The following is a 21,602-nucleotide window of genomic DNA, read 5'->3' as shown; positions in this document are numbered from 1 at the left end:
TTTGGATTCACACAATTGTTACTGTTAAAATCTGCACACCAGCCATAACATTTGCATTTACACCATCGAACGAGATCCTATGTTGTGAGCCTCGAGCAAGCCAGATTTTGCAAAGAGAATAATCCGTTTTTCACCCATATGTAGCTGAATGAATTTGGTAGTCAAACTGTCAGAAACACTTTTATGATGCAGTGCAGATGTGAGTCACCGCAATCTACACGTACTGATTTTTCCTTATGTCAATGTAAACAACGTTCTTCAATCATCTCACGTGATTAGGGCACAAATCTAACGCCATAGTCGTTCAAAAGTGCACTCACGTACTGTTAACTTGTAGGCGTGCCTTCTTGTGCAGTACTGGGACACGGACATAAACGGGCGACGCAGACACCGTTCATGACAACACAAACGTCCTGAAAGTATTGAATGTGTCGACCTACCAGTATCTGGGTAAAGTATTTTAAAACGATTCAAGGCTTTTCGACTTTATTTTAATAGTGCGCAGTGGCTTTTGACGTGCTAATGCTAGTTGCTAGGTCTCAATTTTGCTAGTTTCGCATTCAGTCTAGGTCTGTAGCAAGAGTTTCCATGTAAGGTGATGTGTACAGTCCTTATTTATGAGGTTGACGACATGAGGTTATAGACTGCAATGTGTTTACGAGGCGCATTCACAGTGCACATTCTTCCAGATTTTCTTTTTATTGTGTACGTGTACGTGTACGGGCGCGATTTTCAAACAAGTGTTTACTGTAACGATAGTTTTGCTACTGCTTATTACCATATGTTAGTACGGTCGTGTCCGCTATCGCAACCTATGAAATACATTGTCTTCCTTTCCTAAAAGATGAACAGAAGTAACTTCGACTACAACCATTAAGAACAATTTGCAGTAATTACTTTTTAACATATCAGAGTATGACATACAAACGTCTCATTAAAAAAAAAAAAAAAAAACTAATACAACTCATCCCTGGCTCTCTGGCCCCATCTCGTGCCTCTAATTTTAATTTGCAAGAAACCACCATATCTGTCATGGTTTTCGTGGAGAACGACCCAAACGCAGGAGGCAAAAATCGTGTGCAATATAAAGTATTTAATCCGAAACAAAAGGCAAACAATGTGCTGGGATAATACTAAACTAACAAAAATGTTGAAGACCCAAATAAACAAGGAACAAAACAACTAAACAAACACTAGGACTAGACTGACCTTAACTTTGAACAGTGACAAAAGAGCTTAGACAAGACAGGACAGAACAGACGGACCAACAAAGGCTGAAAGAAAGATGGCAACTAAATACAAACGAGTTAACGATACAACGACGAACACCTGGACAAGACACAGAGGGTAGGAGGAAGCTGGTTGGTTAACACGAGGGACTGGGATGACAAGCATAGGTGGACTCAATAACTTAACGAGAGACAAAGGAACACAAGGAAAAGTATGAAACTAACCTCAAAAACAAAACTCAAAACACAGACCATAACAATATCCCAGGGAAAACAAATGTAATGAATTAGGAACATGAATGCGGTGGAACACTGTAAATTGTAACGGACTGATTAGAACAAGACTTAGAACAAGATATACTGTCATTTAATCACTTAGGAGCAGAGTTCCAGTCATTGTCACCCAAACCTCTGTCAAATTCTGCTTCCCAAACCTGTCTAATTTAGCGGGAGATGTATCTTTAAATTGGAAAATCAAAGTACCTATACTTAGTATTTATTTGGAAATAAGGCTCTCCTGATTTGTAGGAATGTCCAAAATTGAGTCAACAATTGAGCTTGGTGAAATATTGAGAAAAGAGGAATTATTTGATTTGACAATATTCCAGACCTGGAAGTAACGGAATAAATCAGAATAAAGAATAATATCTTTCTCACAGAGATCAGTGAAGCTAGCAAAGATGTTATCAATATAAAGATCCCTTAGTCTACTCTTCCATAAAGAGAAAAGCGTATCTCTTGTGGAAGGGGAGGAAGAGATGGTTATCATGAATAAGGCAAAGATTGGACAATCCTTGAAGTCCAAATTACCTCTAAATTGAGACCAAATTCTAAGAGTAGAGATGAAAATGAGATTACATGTAAACCGGGGTGGCCGAAAAGGCAGTTTAGATGCAAGCAGAGCGAAGCGGTTATGGGACTTTTCGCTAGTCTGTGGAACCTCCTCGATGCTCGACTCTCACGCCTAAATGCAAATTTTAAGAGAAATGCTAATCTTTAAGGTGGCATGAGATGAACTTCGTTGTCACACTTGAAGGAGTGTCACACTTTGAATTTTGCAGTTAAACATGACATCCATCCTGTGTCTTGCATTACCACACGTAATTACCAACGTGATTTCTGTTTCTATACTCAACCAGGTAAATGCTCCCATACTGCATTTCTGAAAAACATTTCAATGGTTCGGTTTGGTTTACAGGCTCACGCACCTTTTTTTTTGTCATTTACTAATGAGCCGTAGCTCTGTATCGTAAATAGCGTGGACCCCCTCCATTCGTGAATGGGCTGGCCCGCCAAAAATTAAAATCTGCATATAATTGACGCCCACTGAAATGCATCTGGGGAGGGGTTATCTTGAAGCTCCCCAAATATCTTCAAACACGGCAATAAACATCTATTATGCGTTTTGCATGAAAAATGGGGGTTGGCTCAAGTAATTGCTTTTCATGAGTTTTTACGGCAAGTCTGGAATGAAATTGTGCACCTTAAGTGTAGTACCATGTTTTGCTGCAACATGCAAGGTTCTATGGAGCACAACTGGAGGCGACACAGCTTGTACTTTATTGCAAGAAGGAAAGGCAGAAAATGTCCTCAACTAAACTCCAGTAATACTTGTTCCCACAGACCTGTATTGTTGTATGCTCTGTTTACTGTGTGTTGCTACTCTATGACTTAGCCCTTATCTACACGTAGCCGGGGGTTTTGCAAACGGCGGATATTAGCCTGCGGTTAGCCCTATCATCAACACGTCCCCGGAGTTCAGAACTCGGGCCACAGTGGAGTTTTGCGGATATCTCCCACGTTTGGCTGTGGACAGTTAGACCCAGAGATTTACGTCGTCACCGTGCGACAAAAATGCTCTGACGTCACTTGCGCGACATGTGTTTTTAAGAGTCAACATGGGTGCCCGCGGAGCCGCGTTGATTATAGCCATTCTCGAGGCGCTTTTTGCTTACTTATTTGTCCGCAACCAACTACTGCTTCTCGTTGAGAGGTTTAAAAGCAGTTCTGACCGCTTGTCGGTCCTCGCGAACAAGCCTGGCGCCGTGTTTTCTGTTTCAAAGAAGTGACATCAAAGGACGAAAGTTCCCTCTGAATGGACTGTATTTGGCTAACTACTGTCGCCTAGAGGCTTGGCATGTGCTTGAAAACGCACTTCCGCGGTGTAATGTAGCTGCGTTTTTAACAAACTATGATGTGTATTCCTACACTGGGTGGGGGAGAAATATTCGGTTGTTTAAAAAAAGCCCGGTTACGTGTAGTCAAGGCCTTAAAGTATCAGTTGTTTAAATGCTGATAATTATGTACATATATGCTAATTTGAACCATCATCATGAATCATTGAACTTTTGGATTTTGAATGTGCAATGTTTCATTCTTGTTAGTTTACTGTGGGAATTTTTACAGTGAACTTCAACTGGAAGTGACAAACAAACAGCTTGGTGCAAGCACGCTGATTTGGAGAAATGTGTAAGCAAGAGAATCTTCTTTTCATTTCTTCAAAGTGATGTTTTCCCCATTTCGTGACCATTTACTTAGGGATACTTAAACAGTGTACAGTATTTTAATATGTTTAAAAGTATTTTAAGTGTAAATGTGTTTTTTTTATTTATTATATGTTTCCTGTACTAGAGATGGACTGACATGTTTTACTTATAACGATTATTAGTAGTCAAGGAGGCCGATAACCGATATTTGGAGCTGATATTCATTTTCAGTTAAAAGGGAAATAAATTAACTTAATTTTGTTTACACATCTTTAAAGCGGAAGTCAACCCAAACATATTTTTTAAGAATATGTTCTATGCAGGCCCACTAGTTGAAACAAAGCATTCTGATTAATATTGTGTTTGTGGAATATGAGTTAAACCGCAAAATCCATCCGTTTTTAGCCATCTCTGGGGGCGGCCAATTTGTCACTTCTGTCGACTGAAAATGACATCACAACTGCTCAGGTAACGACTAATCACGGCTCAGATTCAGGAAACAGGTGAGCCGTGATTGGTCGTTATCTGAGCCCAGAGCAACTTCGATGTCATCTTCGGTCGATAGAAGTGAGAAAACGGCCGCCCCTGAGATGGCTAAAATCGGGTGGATTTTGCTGCTTAACTCATATTTCATATTAATCATACATTGCCTTGCTTCAACTAGAACATATTATTGAAAAAAATATGTTTGGGTTGACTTCCACTTTAAGCATATGTTTCTTGAACAATTGTTCAGATTTGCATAATGTAGATTTAAAAAAAAAATATTATTATATATTTTTGACAATATTTTGTATTATTATTATAATTATATGCGTCTTTGTTATAAAATTCTAACAAAAAGTTCAGGGAACACTCAGGGTCACCAGCATGTCTTAAAAAGTTAAATAAAAACTGAAATAATAGCTCCATATAGTCTTCTACAGTAAATGAATGAATAATTTCAAAATGACAGAAATGTTAAACTTTCACATATTTATCTTTTGATTACAACTCAGTTTCAAATTGATTTATTCTCGACCATCAGATCTTTTAAAAAGCCAGATGCCGATATTCATCCGATAATCGGTCCATCCCTAGTCTGTGCAGTTCATTGTACTGCTGCACCGAATGATGTGACCGAAAAGTAAAAGCGTAAATGAAGTAACTGCGTGCTAACATTTACGTCGGGCAGGTTGAGTCACGATAGTAACGAGTTTCAACGCGTTTTGTGCAGCTTTCCCATCACCGAGTGCAGAGGAGCACGAGCCAGCTGACATGGACGAGGTCTCGGGCTTCAAAGGGCTTGAAGACCTCAGGCTGGTTCTGATCGGAAACACGGGATCTGGCAAAAGCGCGTCTGGGAACACCATCTTGGGCCGAAGACAGTTCGTGTCAAAGTTCAGTGCCAGCTCAGTGACCCGGAAATGCCAGGCTGGGAGCACAGAGCTTGCCGAGGGTCCTGACCCGAAGAGACCGCGGAGTGTTACGGTGGTTGACATGCCAGGCTTTGGGGACACTCACCTCAGTGAGGAGCAGATTCATGCAGAAATCGCAAAATGTCTGTGTTTCTCCGCTCCTGGGCCCCATGCTTTCCTCTTGGTGGTGCCGATCGGGCGTTACACACGCCACGAGGAACAGGCAGTCATCAATCTTGCCCAAATATTTGGAGATGATGCTGTCAAATACCACACGGTGGTTCTTTTTACCAACGGGGATGCTCTTCGAGGCATGGAGTTTGACGAATACCTGAAAGAGTCTCCTCCAGGGCTTACGGATCTCATTAACAAGTGCGGAGGCAGGTACCAAGTGTTCAACAATGAAAACTCTAGAAATGCGGCGCAGGTTCAAGAACTCGTAGAGAAGGTGGACAGGATGGTGAAGCAGAGTAAAACCCGGTTTTACACCAACGCTATGTTTGAAGAGGCCGAGGCAGCTATAAGGGAAGAGCAGAGAAGGATAATGTTGGAGAAGCGACAGGTAGAAGACTTGGAATTGGAGCGTGACGAAAAAGAAAGTAAACGTGGTTCACAATGGCCTAGGAAGAGGAAGTTGCATAGAGAACATGAGAAAAGCAAGCGAAGGGGGAGCAGCGCAGCCTCAGAGGAAACGAGGGAACAGGCTATTCTCTCTCCAACGGTGCTGGCGAGATTGAAGCGCATGGTGGCTGCCTGCGTCGTAGGCCTGACAGTCGGGGTCGCCTTTGGCATCGCCGTCCCCTTGGCGACTGGCCTCATGGCATCTCTTGTGGGGAAGGCCGTCGGCTTGGCTGCGGTTAAGCTTACCGGAGCGTCTGCAGTTGGAGCCGCGGGTGTCGGGAACGCTGTGGGCGCCGTAGTTGCGGCAGCCTCAGGAAAGACCGCGTTGGCTGTAGGGGCAGCAGCTGGTGGACTTATTGGCGGTGCGATAGGAGTCGTTGCCGGTTCAGATTCAGAGAGTGTGAAGGAGGGAGTTTGTGATACTCTTGAGCAGGTTAGTAGTGTCGGAGCTTTTGCAGTTGCGGCTTCCCTAGGTGTGGGAGCTGCCTTGGGGGCAGGGGCAGCCGTGAGCGCTACTCTTGCGGCGCAAGGTGCCACCACTGCGTCCGTAGCTTCGGTGACAGGGCAAAACGCCCCAGCCTTAGTTGGAGCTTTAGCTGCAGAAACAGGCACGACTTCCTCTGCCACAGCCGGGGCAGCAATAGTTCAGGATGGCGTGCAAGCTGCTCCTGCAGCAGCAGCAGCAGCAGCAAAACATCCAGTCCTAGATACAGTAATTACGGTTGGGAAGGCTGTAGCAGCGCTAACCGTACCTTCTTCTATTGCAGTGAAAGTGGTCAAATGTAAAACCAAAGACTCCGAAAAGAGTACTTATAAGTGCTCATGGAACAAATGAGGATGAAAAGAGTGCCTCTGACTATCTCTAAAATATTGTCGGATAATTACACGAGAGATGCAGTCAGAAATTGGATTAAGTCCAGTTATTTGATTAAGCATATATACAGTATATGCACAGTACTATACTCTGTTAAACCATGGTTTAAAGAAACACTGTGTCGTATGTCAGTTGTTATTGATTATGGCGGCGCCGTGTGGACAAAAGCGGTAGTGTTCTGACAAAAGTCAGCCACATTTCCCATGCGTGCCAGCGCGTATTGTCTTGAAATCCTGAGCTGTCACTGGCATGCAAGTTGGACTGAATTACATTTCTATTTCCAGTGACTGTGTGAAAGATGAATAGCTATGAGGAAATGAATCTAATTTTGTTCAAACAATACTTTTGTTTTTGTTTTGGGGCTTCTGCCATGACACCAGTAATAGCGTGTAAGTTTTATTTTATTTTTATTTTCCTAAAAATATCTTTGTAAGACATTAAAATTGCCTTGATTGATATGAAACATTAAGTGTTTTGGGCAGAAAAAAAAACAGGACGATGGGAAATACTTTTCAGAGAGTGTTAAGCCTTACAAATATTCTGTGAACAAATGAGTGATTCAAATGTTGTGAGATCAATCATACCCTGTGTATGATTGTTTTGGTTCCAGGCCTCAAAATATGATTTGGATTCAGTTTGGTTGAATTAAACCAAACCAAATTAGAGGTTGAGCTGACTCGTCGATGAGGCGTCTTTACTTGTCCACATCAACATTTAAAGAGGAAGTCAAGTCAAAAATGTTCTTTACAATATGTTCTATGCGCCCCCACTGGTACAAACACGGTATTCGGATTAAAATTGCGCTTGTGGAATATGAATTAAGCTGAAAAATCCATCTGTTTTTATCCATCTCAGGGGGCATTTTGCCACTTGCCGTCGACTGAAAATGGCATCACAGTTGCTCAGAGCTCAGGTAACAACCAATCACAGCTCACCTGTTTTCTGAGATTAGTCATGTGACATTTACAAGCTGAGATGGATAAAAACGAGTGGATTTTGGTGCTGAATTCATATTCCACAAACAGTTTTAATCAGAATACCATGTGAAGACTTGTGGGGCAGCATCGAACTTATTGTAAAGAAACTTTGATTTGACTTCCCATTTAAAGCTTGAAGTCGAGTAGTCGCTAATCACATGTTGTCGGTATTGCGTCTTCCAAACGGCCACATTACAGAGGAATTTGAACTTGCCCATGTGCTGTCGTCGCCCGAATATAACTTTCTGTGGAGCTGTGAATTGTCCACCCAACAAGAAAACAGTCTTCATTCATATGCCCTCGAAGGTTCGAGAGTACAAAAGTAAACCGGTTGTAGATTAGTATAGCGCTGAGCCTTGCTAACTTCGGCTATTCTGATTGGTGCTAGTCTTAAAATATTCAGACCATCTACAAGCGTGTGAAAATATTTCACCGAAAATGGTTAGCACGATCACATGCAAAGTATGCAAGTCTACCTTCAAAAACAATAAAAGCACAAGTGAAATAGAAGGAGAGAAATTCAAATTTTATTTTTAGCCTGGCTACGATCTTGCAACATGCTCCTCTATTGAACAGAAGATGAGACCAGGCAGCTTGTTGAAGAGAAACATGTGCAGGAATCCCATTGTTTATTTACAAAGCATCCTTGAACCATGTAATGCCAAATGACAAATAAATGCACTTTTCAAAACATTTGGTGCTCTACTTTTCTATCTATAGCAGGCAATCAAAACTGTGGAAGTACATTTTTTTAATATTAGCGTAATTACACAATAGCATTACGGTTTGTTGTTATGGCCTTATTTTAAAGGTGTTTGGGGCTCCCCCATGAACGTGATTTCTGATTTTTATTTATTCGTTTTCGTGTTTGCTTATAGAGAAAGGAAATGCCAGTGACATGATTCAGTAGTTATCCTTGTTTCCCCCCCTTTATTTTATGTGATTTGGTTTATTTCACCTGCTAAACAATTTTGAACGATTTTTTTTTTTTTAATCCTTCACTTACGTCAACTTCCACAGAAATGTCTTATGGCGTTTTTTTGCTGTTGTTTTTCAGATAATAGTATATTTTTCTCTTGGAAAAATGACCCTTTTGTCAAAACATGTCCAGCTATACGTAAAAAATAACTAAACACAATCCGTAATAAATTAACGTTTGATTTACACAATTTAACTTAAATGCTGGTTTTTGTCTCAAAAACTTCAGGCTAAATTCAAAAGATTAGTCAGTGGTTAACATGTATTATTTGATCTAAAATAATGTTGGCATTGTTTATGTTGTTTTTAACGATAAAGGGCATTTAGCCATGATGTAATCGGTAGGCGGATGACGGAAATTAAATAAAATAAATACATACATTTCTATTCATGGACCAGTAATGTCAATGTGTTACATTTAGCGGGTGCGGTTCCCTACTAGCCGGGGGTGCGCGCTGGGGGCGGAGTTTATTCTAATGAGAGCTTCTGATAGATGACGTACTATCAGGCCATGAAGAGTGCGGCTTTCTCATTGGTCAATCTTGGCTGGTCTGCTGACAACAACACATCGGTTTGGACCAATCCGATCGCGGTTTAGACTACAGCGTCTATTTGTGAATGACGTAACTACGGTAAAACAATATGGCGTCGTCTGCAGGCAGCATACTTGTAAATGAGTATAGCCGGATAGACCGCTGCCTCTTTTGAGGCGCTGGTGTTGTCCGACTTTCACTTTTGAATACAATAAATAAATATTAGGATCCTGCGTACTTGCTGTTTGTATTCAACTCGAGCTTCCTGTTTTAGCCGAGTGGCGAGTTGCCGACGGCGGTCAAGGATGGACTGTGGAGAGTACATGTCTCCAATGGAGAACGTGGACCCGACTTTTGCGGAGTTAGGAGAATTAACACTGGGGGACCTCGATGGTAAGTTGTAGTGTCTCTGACAACCGTGTTACGTGTTTATTTATTTAGCTTTAGTTGGCCGGTTTCTGGACAGCCTGTTAGGCATGCGAGTCTGAGGCTGAGCATGTCCAATTCATTTGGAGTCTTTAGTAATTAGAGAGAAAATCTGACTGATCTTTTCCGTTGTTTATTGCAAGGTTACTCATGAGCTCTCGTTAATTAAGTAGTAGGCATGCTTTCATTCAAATTACTTACATGAATTAAAAGTCTCATGGAGTGGATGTTTGTACATATGATTGTCTCAGTGCTACTGTATGTGCAAAGATGCAGATTCATAAAAAAAGGCCCTCACTGGACTTGACCATGGTATAAGACACCTGAACACCAAAATGGAATACAGTGAACCCCAGTTCATAACGTGGGATAAATTCCAGACCCACATGCAATTGTTAAAAATACACCAAAAAAACATTGGCACCTGTTAGAGATACCCATTCATTCAACACAGTTTTACCCCTCCCAGCCACATACTTTCAACACATATAAAAGCATTGAAACACATGGAAATGGAATAAAATACACTTTAAGGTATTGCATAGTGTCTTTTCTAACTCTTGCTGTCAAGACATTGGAGATTATCTCATAACATCACTTTGAGGAAAAGAAGACTCGCTTGTACAATCCTGCAAATAAGATGTCACTTCCAGTTAAAGTTAACTGAAACATGAATAAAACAAAAGCAAAACGTTTTATATTTAAACAAAATGCAAAACGGCACAGATGGATGAACTGAAATGAACATCGCTGTTAGAGAAATTCTAAAACTTCAGACAACAGCTACTGCACTGAAGGCGTGCAACTCTAAATTCTTGCATGTGTCCTGTTAAAACTCACTGAAAATGATTGCTTACAAATCTGCAATATAGCGATTATGAAGTGTGCAATCGGGCGAACACTGTTTCCAAAATGAAACCATTACAATGCACTTCAACTTGTTGTTTAATTACTGTGTATGGTGCAATAGCTGTTCTGTGCAAGTTGTTCATGTACCAGATAGCCAAGCCCGACACCACAGCCATCTTCCCTGCCAAAGCACTATGTCATCATAGTGGAATTTACGTAGTGTAAAACAATGTTATAATGGATAATGATGATTAATGCCCTTGTGAGTTGCTGCATGGACAGCCCACACCTCGCAGCAAATTATTGTTAGCCATGAAGTCTTGGGGTATCATACTCTTACTAGGAATACCAGTTCTCAGGGGAAACCCCCCACTGAGTTCAACATACCCTGAACAATGGAGGGAGCATTAAACGTTCAAAATCATGATTTTTTTTTGAGAGAGAGATAAGTTGACTCTATGTTTTGTTCAACCAAACACATGTACTTATGCACTTGTCCCTGTACATCTAGAACACTCCCTAATTACTCTCTTTGGGACTGTAGTTACATAACCTTTTTTCTTTCCACCGAGAAGCCCGCAAAACTGATCTTCATTGTTTGGGGGCTCCTAGCTGCCTTGTTCTGTCCAACAGTCTGCCCCGCATTGAGGTGCACACATGCATGGTTTTGTGCATCTGTCAGCATGAATGTGTTCATCTGCAATACATGACAAAATATGCTTGAGTGTCCAAGTAGAGTAAATGGTGGCTAACACACAATTGTTGGTATGAACGGTTCTTACCTGTTATATACTGTATAAGGGCAATTACTGTTTACTCAACTCGTGGCCTCAATTAGACACATTGTCCCAATTAAGTGACAGGCGCTTCAGCTATTGACTTAAAAAAGATGGATCAATTATGCACCTAATCTCCCCCGCCCCATTAGGAATAAAAATGTGCGTCAGAACTCTAATGTCATAACACACACTACCTGCAGAGCTGACATGGTGTTTGTAAAGCTGAAGTATATAGTGGAGTTTATGGAGAAACTGCTGCTGTACGCTTACATTTTAACACTGCTCCTAAAAGAATAGGGAGAATGATAAGATAATGAAATTCAATGAATTAAAAAAGAATATCTACTGACAAGAACAATATTATTGACGAGTTCCACCCAAAGCCTCAATAGAGGAGTGGATGTGAACAGAACATGGAACTCAAAACCAACCAAACAAAGTTAAACTAAATGAAAAAAAAAAATTAAGTTACACTTTTATTTTATTTGTATTCGTTCCATGCAGGACAAACTCACCTTGAGTTGTGTCCAAACAAAAAAAACAAAAAAAAACATTTGAGCTCTACACTTCACCCTTCATTATTTTGTAAAAAAAAAATTATATATATATATATATATATATATATATATATATATAATTTTTTTTTTTTTAAGAATAGTATATTGCTTTTGATAAATACTGTAATATAATATTAGATGCCTACTCTATGCAGTTGAAAAAGTAAACACCCCCTTGTCAGTCTGACAAAATACTGTACGATGCTTAATCATGACATACATTGGGACAGGTTGATGTAGTTTTGGCAGTTCTTCAAACCATGAGGTCATGTCTAAACTTAAAGGTTGCTGTGTGTTAGCCTCCCGAACTGCCGTGCATCTTCTCTGTTGTTTTGCTGGTTTATTTTGGTAGGTGTGGCTGTACGTCATATTCAAAGGTTGCCTACTTATTTCCTCATGACATTTCATCAGTTTCACGATGATAAACACTTCACTGAGTTTTCAGTTGGAGGCTTCACAAGACCTCTGGAAAAAACAAAAAAAAAACTTTCATCATCAAGATCTTTGGATATTTTTAAACCAGTCACACGTTAATGCAAAGTCAACTCATTTTGAACGTTCACTTATTAATGACAGTATTCTCCTTCATATGAATAAATATAGTCATTGGGGTGTGCCGAGTGATGTCATGTCACCAGATGAATGTGGCAGCCTACTTTTGTTTTTTCAGCCTAAAGCTGCACAAGGATGACTATCTGATTTCCTTGTACAGTACGTGCATTACAAATAGGGCTGTGCATTAGTGCCCACAAATCATATCCTGGTCCTGTTGTACATCTAAGGGGACGTCAACCCAAAGATATTCTTTTCAAGAATTTTATTTATTTAAAAAAAAAAAAAATCCCTTGATTTTTCTGTCCCACTATTTTCTTGAATTTTAATACCCTTAACATGAATAAGAGGATTGATTTTCTTATGCAAATACTTTACTATAGAGAAGTCAACCCAAATATATGTTTTCTCCAGAATATATTCTATGCAAGCCCACTAGTTGAAACAAAGCGTTCTGATGAATATCGCGTTTGTGGAATAAGAGTTAATCCACCTGTTATTAGCCATCTCTGGGGGTGGCCATTTTGTCACTTCAGTCGACTGAAAATGACGTCACCCAACCAGGGCTCAGGTAACGACCAATCACAGCTCGCCTGTTTTCTAAAGCTGAGCCGTGATTGGTCGTTACCTGAGCCCTGGTCTCTTATTCCACAAACGCGATATTTATCAGAATGCTTTGTTTCAACTAGTGGGCTTGCATAGAATATATTCTTGAAAAAACATATGTTTGGGTTGACTTCCACTGTAAAGTGTTAAAAAGTGAAACAAACGATTGGAACATTTTTTCTTAAATTGAGAGCTGAATAAGAGTCAAACCGGTAGTCAAAATCTGGTTGAAGACATCATTCTTAAAAAACATTGACAAACTGATGGTGTGCGATCAGGATTTTCTCTGCTAAAAAATGTGCAACTGTGCAAATAGCAATAAAGAACGAGACCACTAAACACTACACTTACTTATACTGCTATAAATGTTATTTTGTCTTACTAAACTATATCTTGCCACAAAATACATTGAGAAATTGCCAGATACTGCCCAGCACAATTTAGATCCCATCTTATTAAAACCGACCCAGGAAAAAAGGTGAAACATTTCCAGCTTCAATAGGCAATTAAGTTTCAACCACATCAGCACCACAAACTTAACAACGTTGAAATTCCAGTTTTACAGTTCTTCTTGTCTGTCTGGGCCATCAGCACATAATTTTTCAAGGTCAAGGGCAGAAGCAATGTCAGTGTGTGTGCATGTGCCTCTTCAAGGCCAGTCTGCAACATTCACTGCTATTTCTTGTCTTATCTTTTGGCCATAAAAACAGCTTTGACGCTCTTCAGCCGTATCGACTGACAGTCTCAACCCCTCATGATTAACTAATGCGTTTCACTTTTACTCAAGGCCGTGAAGTCATCACCGGTGTTACTGTCATAGTGGGTACAGTAATTGCAAAGTTTGACACACATGGACAAATTGTTTGTACCCCTTTGTTTAAAAAAAACCAACAACAACAACACAATGGTTATTGAAACAACTGAAAAATAAAGATAAGTGAAAGTCAATGAGATCAGGCATTTCTAAGTTGTGGTCCAACAAAATTATATAAAAAAACAAACTGCTATGAATAATGAAAATCCATGATCAATTGTGAAGTGTTTGCCTTTATCTTTCCTCAGAGATGCTCCAGCTTGTCAACCCGACGGGGGACTTCCTCGACTTGTTTGCGGAGCAGATGACCTCCACGGGCACGCTAAGCACCACCGCTCGATCGGCCAATCAAAACTCCGGACCTGCCCAAGCATCAACCCCTGTTGCCTACCACAGTTCCAATGTTGGCCTCTCTGCCCCTCAGACATTGTCACCCAGGTGTGGGTCCCTCCCCCCATCTCTCTCTCCTGCTCAGAGCCCTTCCACAGCCACAGCGTCTGCAGTACAGCAGCAGGTGACCCGCAGCCCCCCGGCCCTTCAGCCACGGCCTCAGGTGGTCCAACCCATCCAGCCTCATCTGATGGCTCAGCCCACCATTCAGGTTTGACAAATTTCCTCTGCCGCTTACACCCTTGCCAAGTGAAGAATAGCTTGTTGTCTGATATCACATCCCATGTCGTTGCTGTGTGATGACAGTCTAGATAAGACGTAATATTAACCTTTTTCTTTTACAGAGTGCTTGATTGATACATGCCTCAAACAACTGAAGTCAGTTCACATACAAAAAGAGGTCATGGCATTCAGATTAATATTACATTTGTGGAATATGAGTTAAGTAGCAAAATTCAGCCATTTTTGTCCATCTCAGAGGGCGGCCATTTTGTCACTCCTGTCGACTCAAAATGACATCACAGTTGCTCAGGTAACGACCAATCATGGCTCAGCTTCAGAAAACAGGTGAGCTGTCACTGGTCGTTACCTGAGCCCTGAGCAACTGTGATGTAATTTACAGTCGACAGAAGTGACAAAATGGCTTCCCCCTGACATGGCTGAAAACGGGTGCATTTTGCTGCTTTAACTCATATGCCACAAACACAATATTAATCAGAATGCTGTGTTTAGACAAGTGAAGGTGCATAGAACATTTTATAGCAAATGTTTTTTGTGGGGTTATACCACATTGATTTTTATTTTATATATTTGCTTAGTTCTTCTGAAGTTATAATGATAGCTAGCAAGACACACACACAAAGCTCATAGTGATAAAACATTGCACTCGTGTTTTACACGGACATCTGACTAATTTATAGTTTCTTAAATAATATAGCCACCCAATTTCTACCTTCTTATATCAGATTTTGTGAAGGCAAATTTCACTTTTACTGTTAATCATAATCATTAAAGAATTCAGTATTTAAATTTGTTGGCTTTTAATGTATTCAAACAAAGTAGCCAGTCAACTGTCAAGCAAGCTGTGCATGCGAGTCATCATCTTCCCAAGCAAAATAAACATGGGCGCTGCACACTGTTCTTAAGAAAATAACATGATGCTGTAAAACAAATGTTTAAAAATCATCTCTGATTTATTAGTGCTGATGGAACATGGTTTTCATTCATCTTTTTTTTTTTTTTTTTAAATGCAGATGCAGACCCAGCGATTCCCAGTTCACACTTTGGTTCAATCACCCATCCAGACGCCGGCTGTGATGATTGCCTCCAGTGGTGGCCAGCCCCGTTTTATTCAAAACCCGGTCATCTGCCACCAGAGCCCTACTCCTGGTTTCCCAGGTGACAAAGACTTGCTAACTTGAGTATTCAATTTTAACACTTCCTTGTCTTTAAGATCCATCCATCCATTATCGATACCGCTTATCCTCACAAGGGTCTCGGGGCGTGCTGGAGCCTATCCCAGCTGTCTTCGGGCAGTAGGCGGGGGGACACCCTGAATTGGTTGCCAGCCAATCGCAGGGCACACAAACATCCGCACTCAGAATCACACCGAGTCTCATCAACTTACCATGCATGTTTTTGGAATGTGGGAGGAAACCGGAGTACCCGGAGAAAACCCACGCAGGCACGGGGAGAACATGCAAACTACGGGGAGAACATGCAAACTCCACACAGGGAGGCCGGGGCCGGGATCGAACTCCGAACTGTGAGGCGAACGTGCTAACCAGTCGACCACCGTGCCGCCCATGTTTTTAAGATGTTCTTGTTTATTTAGCTTGAATGTGACTCTTCACTGAGTACTCTTACTCATTTGTTATTTCTCGTGTTCTTCTAGTACTTCAACCACAGGTGCAGAGCATCATGACATCACCCCAACTCCAACCAGTGACAATTCAACAGCGCCTTCTCACAAATGGCCAGACCATTATTTCGACAGCGCCCACTACAGTCCATGCTGTGCCTCAGCAGGTGCAACAGGTACCTTAACCTTTTGTTTTGCTAAAAGTCTAAATTGCGATTGTCTCGATTTTGAGACACGTCAGCTCTACATGCTCCTTTTTGATGGCGTGTGGGTGCTTTTCACCAGGTTTTGGTTCAGCAGCCTCAGATTTTGAAGACAGATTCCCTGGTTCTGTCCACCATGCCAAACCCAGCCGGGATCACCACATTGACCACACCCCTCCAGAACACAACACTGCAAGTCCCGGTACACAGCCAGCAATACACTCCAAACATTAAATGTCACTTGTTAATTCAGGGGCTCCGTAGTTTATGACACAGTTCTGTTTTTACGACATAACCAGAATTTGTACTGTGCATAAGTCAGAATGTGCCGTAGTTGCTTTTATTAACTAATCACCAACCTATGCTTCCACATGAGTGAAGTCAGAATTACAGTAGCTATTGGTGCCGAAAGCATTTCAAGGCCAAAATATAAAAAAATGTCGGCTCTGCAGTAGCCGAATGTGGCTTCTTGTGAGGCACAACAACGGATTCAAATGCTGCGGTGCAAACTACAGTAGTTGTGTGGTAGACCGAGAACAGTCTATAATGAATCCACCAACTGTCAGTGTTTGCAGTGTTCACTAGCAATTAATTTTGTCTGTAGACACTGATGGGCAGCAACCTCCTGACAATCAAACAACTACAGCCAGGCTCCTCCCACTGCGCAAACGGCACCATCTCAAGCGTCGAGCAAAGCCCTATGACTGGAGGGGGCCTGTGCCAAGGAGGGGTGGTGAAGGAGGGTGAGAGGAGGACCACCCACAACATAATTGAAAAGAGATACCGCTCGTCCATCAATGACAAGATTGTGGAGCTGAGAGACTTGGTCGTAGGCAATGACGTCAAGGTCAGTGATTTTATTTAGTTTTCATTTTTTTAAATACATTTTGTAAATGGCAGGGATTCCGAATTTTGAGAGAAGCGAGCTGCTGTAAAATGTGCTAATATGCTGTTTTCTTTTTTTTTCTTTTTTTTTTTTTTTTTAACTCTCATGTAACCCAAATATTGGGCGCAGCTTTCATTTAGAATCACTGCATTGCTAAACTGCAACAAACGATGTACCTTTTAAATGTCAGTGTAATGTGATTTTCATGTGATTTTTTTTTTTTCTACGTTTTTGCCTTCAGATGCATAAGTCAGGAGTGTTGAGTAAAGCTATTGACTACATCAAGTACCTGAAGCAGGCCAATCACAAACTTCGACAGGAGAATCTGTCTCTTAAGATGGCAAACCAGAAGAACAGTAAGTGTGATACATAGATAGCTGCATGTGGCAAATCAAGTATAATTAATATCTTTGTTTATCACAGAGTCAGCGACACTGTCTGAGGATATGGATCCTAAAGAGGAAATTGCAATGATGTCCCCTCCAGCCTCTGACTTGGGCTCAGTTTCCCCTCACCAATTCTCTCCCTACGGTGTGGACTCTGAGCCCAGCAGCCCCTTAATAGATCATGATGAGGTAGTGTGCAAGGTGGTTAGGGACATCACAGTATTTATTTCATTTTGCCCACACCACTGTGGTTTGTAAATATTACCAATATGTTGCCCTATGTTATAAACGTAAAGCCAGAGCTGGGCATTTTACTCAAATTTGCCAGTTCGTTTATCGCCTTTCGTCTGCAGCCGGGGTACCCTTCCGCTGTCCGTCTATGCATCTATTTGTCAAGCCGGATCAAATGGTAATCGCCTATCGGTCAGTCCGTCTATTACTTTAACCGCGCTCCCCTTATCGTTATCATATTTTTAAGTTTCCCGTTTATTGCCTGCAAAATGGGCGACCGTTATAGGCGGCTAGACGGACTGGTCCGGTGGCTAGGCGGAATACCCAGCTCTGCTTAACCCTTGTCCTGTTTTGGGATCAAGTTGATCCCAGAATTGACTTGAATAACGGGTCGATTTCGACCCCAACATAGGACAAGGGTTAAAGTGGAAGTTAACCCCAAAATGTTCTTTATAAGAATATGTTCTATGCAGGCCCACTAGTCGAAACAAGGCATTCTGATTAATTCATTCACTGCCATTGACATATTTATTATTCTTTTCACAGTCCAGCCATTCAATCCCAGGAATTTATTTATATTTTTTTCAAACATTAAGGTAAAAGAGGGTCTGAAAATGTCTGGCAGTGACTGAGCTAATATTGTGTTTGTGGAATATGAGTTAGGCAGCATAATCCACACGTTTTTAGCCATCTGAGGTGGCGGCCATTTTGTCACTTTTGTCGCCTGAAAATGACATCACACTTGCTGCTTAACTCATATTCCACAAACATGAGATTAATCTGAATGCCATGTTTAGACTAGTGAAGGTGCAGAGAACATATTATTGCTAAGAATGTTTGGGGGTTGACTTCCCCTTCAAAACTGTATTGGAATTTAAAAGCGGACCAAAATAATTTGGTCTATATTACTCACAGCAGTCTGTTGTCTTGGGTTGCATATGAGCATGATGTCATTCTTTCTTTCAGATGAAGTGTGAGCCCGACTCTCCTTCCTCTGTTGGAGTGATGGATGGTTCTCGTCTGCTACTCTGTGCTCTGACCTTCTTCTGTCTCTCCCTGAACCCGCTGCCCTCTCTGTTGGGTTCTGAGACTTCAGAAAGTCTCTCTTCAGGGCATGGGCCCTCAAGAACTCTTGTCTGGTTCCCGAGCCCCACACAAGATTTGGGTGAGCAAGCAAGCTTTTTTGATGAAGCTGGATTCTGTTTGGAATTTATCTCCATTTGAATTCAGAGAAGTGCTGCTGTGAGAGCACCTTAACAGTGATGTATCATACCTGTGTGGCTTTTTTTTTTTTTTTTTTTCTGAATCCTAGCCGCTTGGCTGCGCTGTCTGTTGCCATGGGTGATGGCTTGGATGCTGAGTGGTCTGGGAGCAGTTTGGGGTTGTGTGCGGGTGCTCTACCTCTGGGAACCCGTCACGCCGCTTCACTCCCCCAAGTCGGTGTCCTTCTGGCGACATCGAAAGCAAGCTGATGTTCACCTTAAGAGAGTATGTACAATGAACTAACTGTCTGTCATTCATTCAGTTGACATGCATTTCACAAAATTTGGCTTCTGCATTTAAACCATCTCTATCGCACTTCCCTTATTTGTCACACTGGGACCAGTGGCAGCTTTACAATATGCAGCAATTTGTTTGGGTGCATTGCTCAAGGAGAACAAAAACAGAACAAACACTGTAACCACTTTGCAAATTGGAGGAGGCTCAGATATGTCCTGGGGGCTACCTTGCTGTGTCTGGCGCAGATTATCACTCATTATAGCAGCAGTGTTGCTATTTATATACTAAGTAGTTGCAGATTCTTCTTTAGGAGCGTAAAACCTGTGATTGCGCTCCATTAGTCTTTTATTGTCTTTCTTATAAAAGAGGAGCGTAATTTTTCATTTACCATTTCAAAAGCATTCAAACAGCCCGCTTCATTGCGGAACTTTATCAAAGGCCGTTAACTTAATTTATTTTTATGGGTTAATTTTCCTTGTCATTTGCACGTCATATATTTTGCAGGAAAGGAAAAACAGGATTAGCGACTAGTCGACATTTAGCTCTAAAGATCATTGTGGAGTAGCACGGCCGATTAGTCTCTACAACCCCTTGTTGTTGTCTGTATGTTCCCAGCAATTAATGCCGAAGAAGACTTTAATATCCCTTCCAACCTATTTTGCCCTTGCACTCTTCTCTCACATTTTTCCTCTATTTTCCTTCTCTCACAGGGAGATTATGCTGCAGCATTGACCAGTTTAGAGACCTCCTTGTCCATCTTGGCCAGAGCGTTGCCTTCCACCAAGCTGGACCTGGTCTGCTCGTTGTCCTGGAATCTGATTCGCTATTGTTTGCATCGCCCAACCCCTCTCGGATGGCTTGTGCACCAAATCAGAGGCAAACACGAGGGGGACGAGGCTAGGACAAGCGCGAAGGATGCTGCCCTGGTATACCATCGTCTGAGCCAGCTGCAACTCACAGGTAAGTGTGGAAACGGTCATTCAAAGAAATTCGTTTTTGTGCTATGCTATAGGGCTGCTCAATTATGGAAAAAAAATATTAATCACGATTATTTTGGTAATAATTGAAATCACGATTACTCAAACGATCATTTATTTTTTGGTACAAAACAAGAAAGTATTTAAACATGAAAAATATAAAGACAAATCAAATTCTTTGAAACGCTATAATTACGTAAGTTCCAAACAAAATTGATAAAATTAGTTATTATAAAATAAAAAAAGGTGCAAATCTATGATTTCCTCGTGTGGAAGCAAACATAATGCGTTGGATATAAATGTATTATAGTCATCGTTTTTTACGATTATGCCAGTTTTGTAATCGTGGAGTGTAATAATCATAATTGTATTTGAATTTCAATGAATTGCACAACCATACCATGCCATGTTTTAATTCTCCTTGTAGGAAAGCTGCCTCAGCGAAGCAGCTTGTGGTCCCTGTCTCTGTCTCTGAGTGCTGTCAACCTCAGCGAGAGCGCCCAAGGCAAGATGGCCCCCGCTCAACTTACCGAGATCTACGTCACTGCAGCCGCAGCTATGCGCACTGTACTGGGTCTCCATATCGCTTGTCTGCCTGTATGTGTCTTCCGTCTGTCATCTACTTTAGAAATTGTAGCCATTTCAAGCGACACAAGTCCTTTTTCCCAGGGTTACTTACTGAGTTGTGCAGAGAGCGTTGCAAACCAATGTGAAGCAAAACACATTCCTGACTGCCTGCGCTGGATCTTCACCCCATTGGGCAGGCGGTTCTTTTTAAACTGTGATTGGTCATTGAAATCAGAGAGCAGCGATGGGGTGTTCACAGCAGAGAGAGACCCAGGTATAAAGTTTAACTCTGCTCCTCCAGATTGATTAAGGTGGAATCTTGCCATCTTGTTACTTGGAAATCGTGCTTCATGCTAAATGACTTAAATTGTTTGTCAAAGCAGAAACATGCCACCTAACTCAATGCTGTCTTCCTGTAACTGTAAACGTTTCCTTTCTAGCGGACCCAGTTGCCCAGTTGCACCGCTGTTTCTGCAGAAAGTTGCTTGAGAAAGCTGTTCACACCCTCATACAGCCTCAAAGTGACTCCGAAGCGGGCAAACACAAAACCGGCTCTGGGTATGACAGGGGCCCGGGCAGCATTGCCTTCCTGGAAGTCGACTCAATGACATTGCTCTAAAGCTAAGCACTTGTTGCTTCTTTCTTCCAGGGAGTTTTCCAGTGCCCTGGAGTTCCTTCAACAGTTGAATAAATGTACAGAGGACGCTCCGTCTGCTCCTCCCTTCTCAACTCCTCCCAGTCACACCATCACACCAGGTACAGTATGCACGACATGGTACACCACTTCCTTGTTGGAGATATTTATAATTGAACTTCCTTCATGGAGTCCTTGAAGTTTAAATGCCAAAGTAAGAGTCAATATGAATTGATTTTCTTCTTGCAGCAGCAGTACATTTATAGCACTAATGTAGTTTTTGGTATCC

General features: G+C 41.5%; 2 protein-coding genes across 4 annotated transcripts in view; both read left to right on the top strand.

Annotated features, from left to right (window-relative positions):
• The first annotated feature begins 308 nt into the window (after window positions 1-308).
• LOC147134943 (uncharacterized) lies at window positions 309-8,277 on the top strand. Of its 2 annotated transcripts, none has more exons than XM_086055973.1 (3): window positions 309-450; window positions 3,636-3,698; window positions 4,932-8,277. In XM_086055973.1, exons 2-3 carry the CDS (start codon window positions 3,695-3,697, stop codon window positions 6,566-6,568), a joined length of 1,641 nt encoding a protein of 546 aa, XP_085912099.1. In that variant the 5' UTR covers window positions 309-450; window positions 3,636-3,694; the 3' UTR covers window positions 6,569-8,277. The 2 variants fall into 2 exon arrangements, with proteins under 2 accessions (XP_085912099.1, XP_085912100.1); XM_086055974.1 differs by having other exon boundaries at window positions 342-450; window positions 3,614-3,698.
• Window positions 309-21,602, top strand: part of srebf2 (sterol regulatory element binding transcription factor 2) — a 30,833-nt gene continuing 9,539 nt past the window's right edge. Inside the window, exons 1-15 of one of the 2 annotated variants that reach the window (XM_086055970.1) lie at window positions 309-450; window positions 13,927-14,279; window positions 15,322-15,466; window positions 15,963-16,105; window positions 16,215-16,334; window positions 16,737-16,979; window positions 17,260-17,374; window positions 17,442-17,593; window positions 18,602-18,800; window positions 18,948-19,123; window positions 19,846-20,095; window positions 20,540-20,709; window positions 20,782-20,953; window positions 21,120-21,237; window positions 21,329-21,435. In XM_086055970.1, coding sequence (XP_085912096.1) covers window positions 13,929-14,279; window positions 15,322-15,466; window positions 15,963-16,105; window positions 16,215-16,334; window positions 16,737-16,979; window positions 17,260-17,374; window positions 17,442-17,593; window positions 18,602-18,800; window positions 18,948-19,123; window positions 19,846-20,095; window positions 20,540-20,709; window positions 20,782-20,953; window positions 21,120-21,237; window positions 21,329-21,435 — 2,461 coding nt within the window. In that variant the 5' untranslated portion in view covers window positions 309-450; window positions 13,927-13,928. Of the gene's footprint in view, window positions 451-9,202; window positions 9,489-13,926; window positions 14,280-15,321; window positions 15,467-15,962; window positions 16,106-16,214; window positions 16,335-16,736; window positions 16,980-17,259; window positions 17,375-17,441; window positions 17,594-18,601; window positions 18,801-18,947; window positions 19,124-19,845; window positions 20,096-20,539; window positions 20,710-20,781; window positions 20,954-21,119; window positions 21,238-21,328; window positions 21,436-21,602 lie in introns of those variants that run through there. The other variant, XM_086055969.1, reaches the window with a different exon arrangement.

The sequence above is a fragment of the Filicampus tigris genome, chromosome 16 (assembly GCF_054856515.1).
Source record: "Filicampus tigris isolate MCC_2025a chromosome 16, RoL_Ftig_1.0, whole genome shotgun sequence".
Lineage (NCBI taxonomy): Eukaryota > Metazoa > Chordata > Actinopteri > Syngnathiformes > Syngnathidae > Filicampus > Filicampus tigris.
Note: the sequence above shows the minus strand (reverse complement) of the source record. Positions and strands in the feature narration are given on the sequence as shown.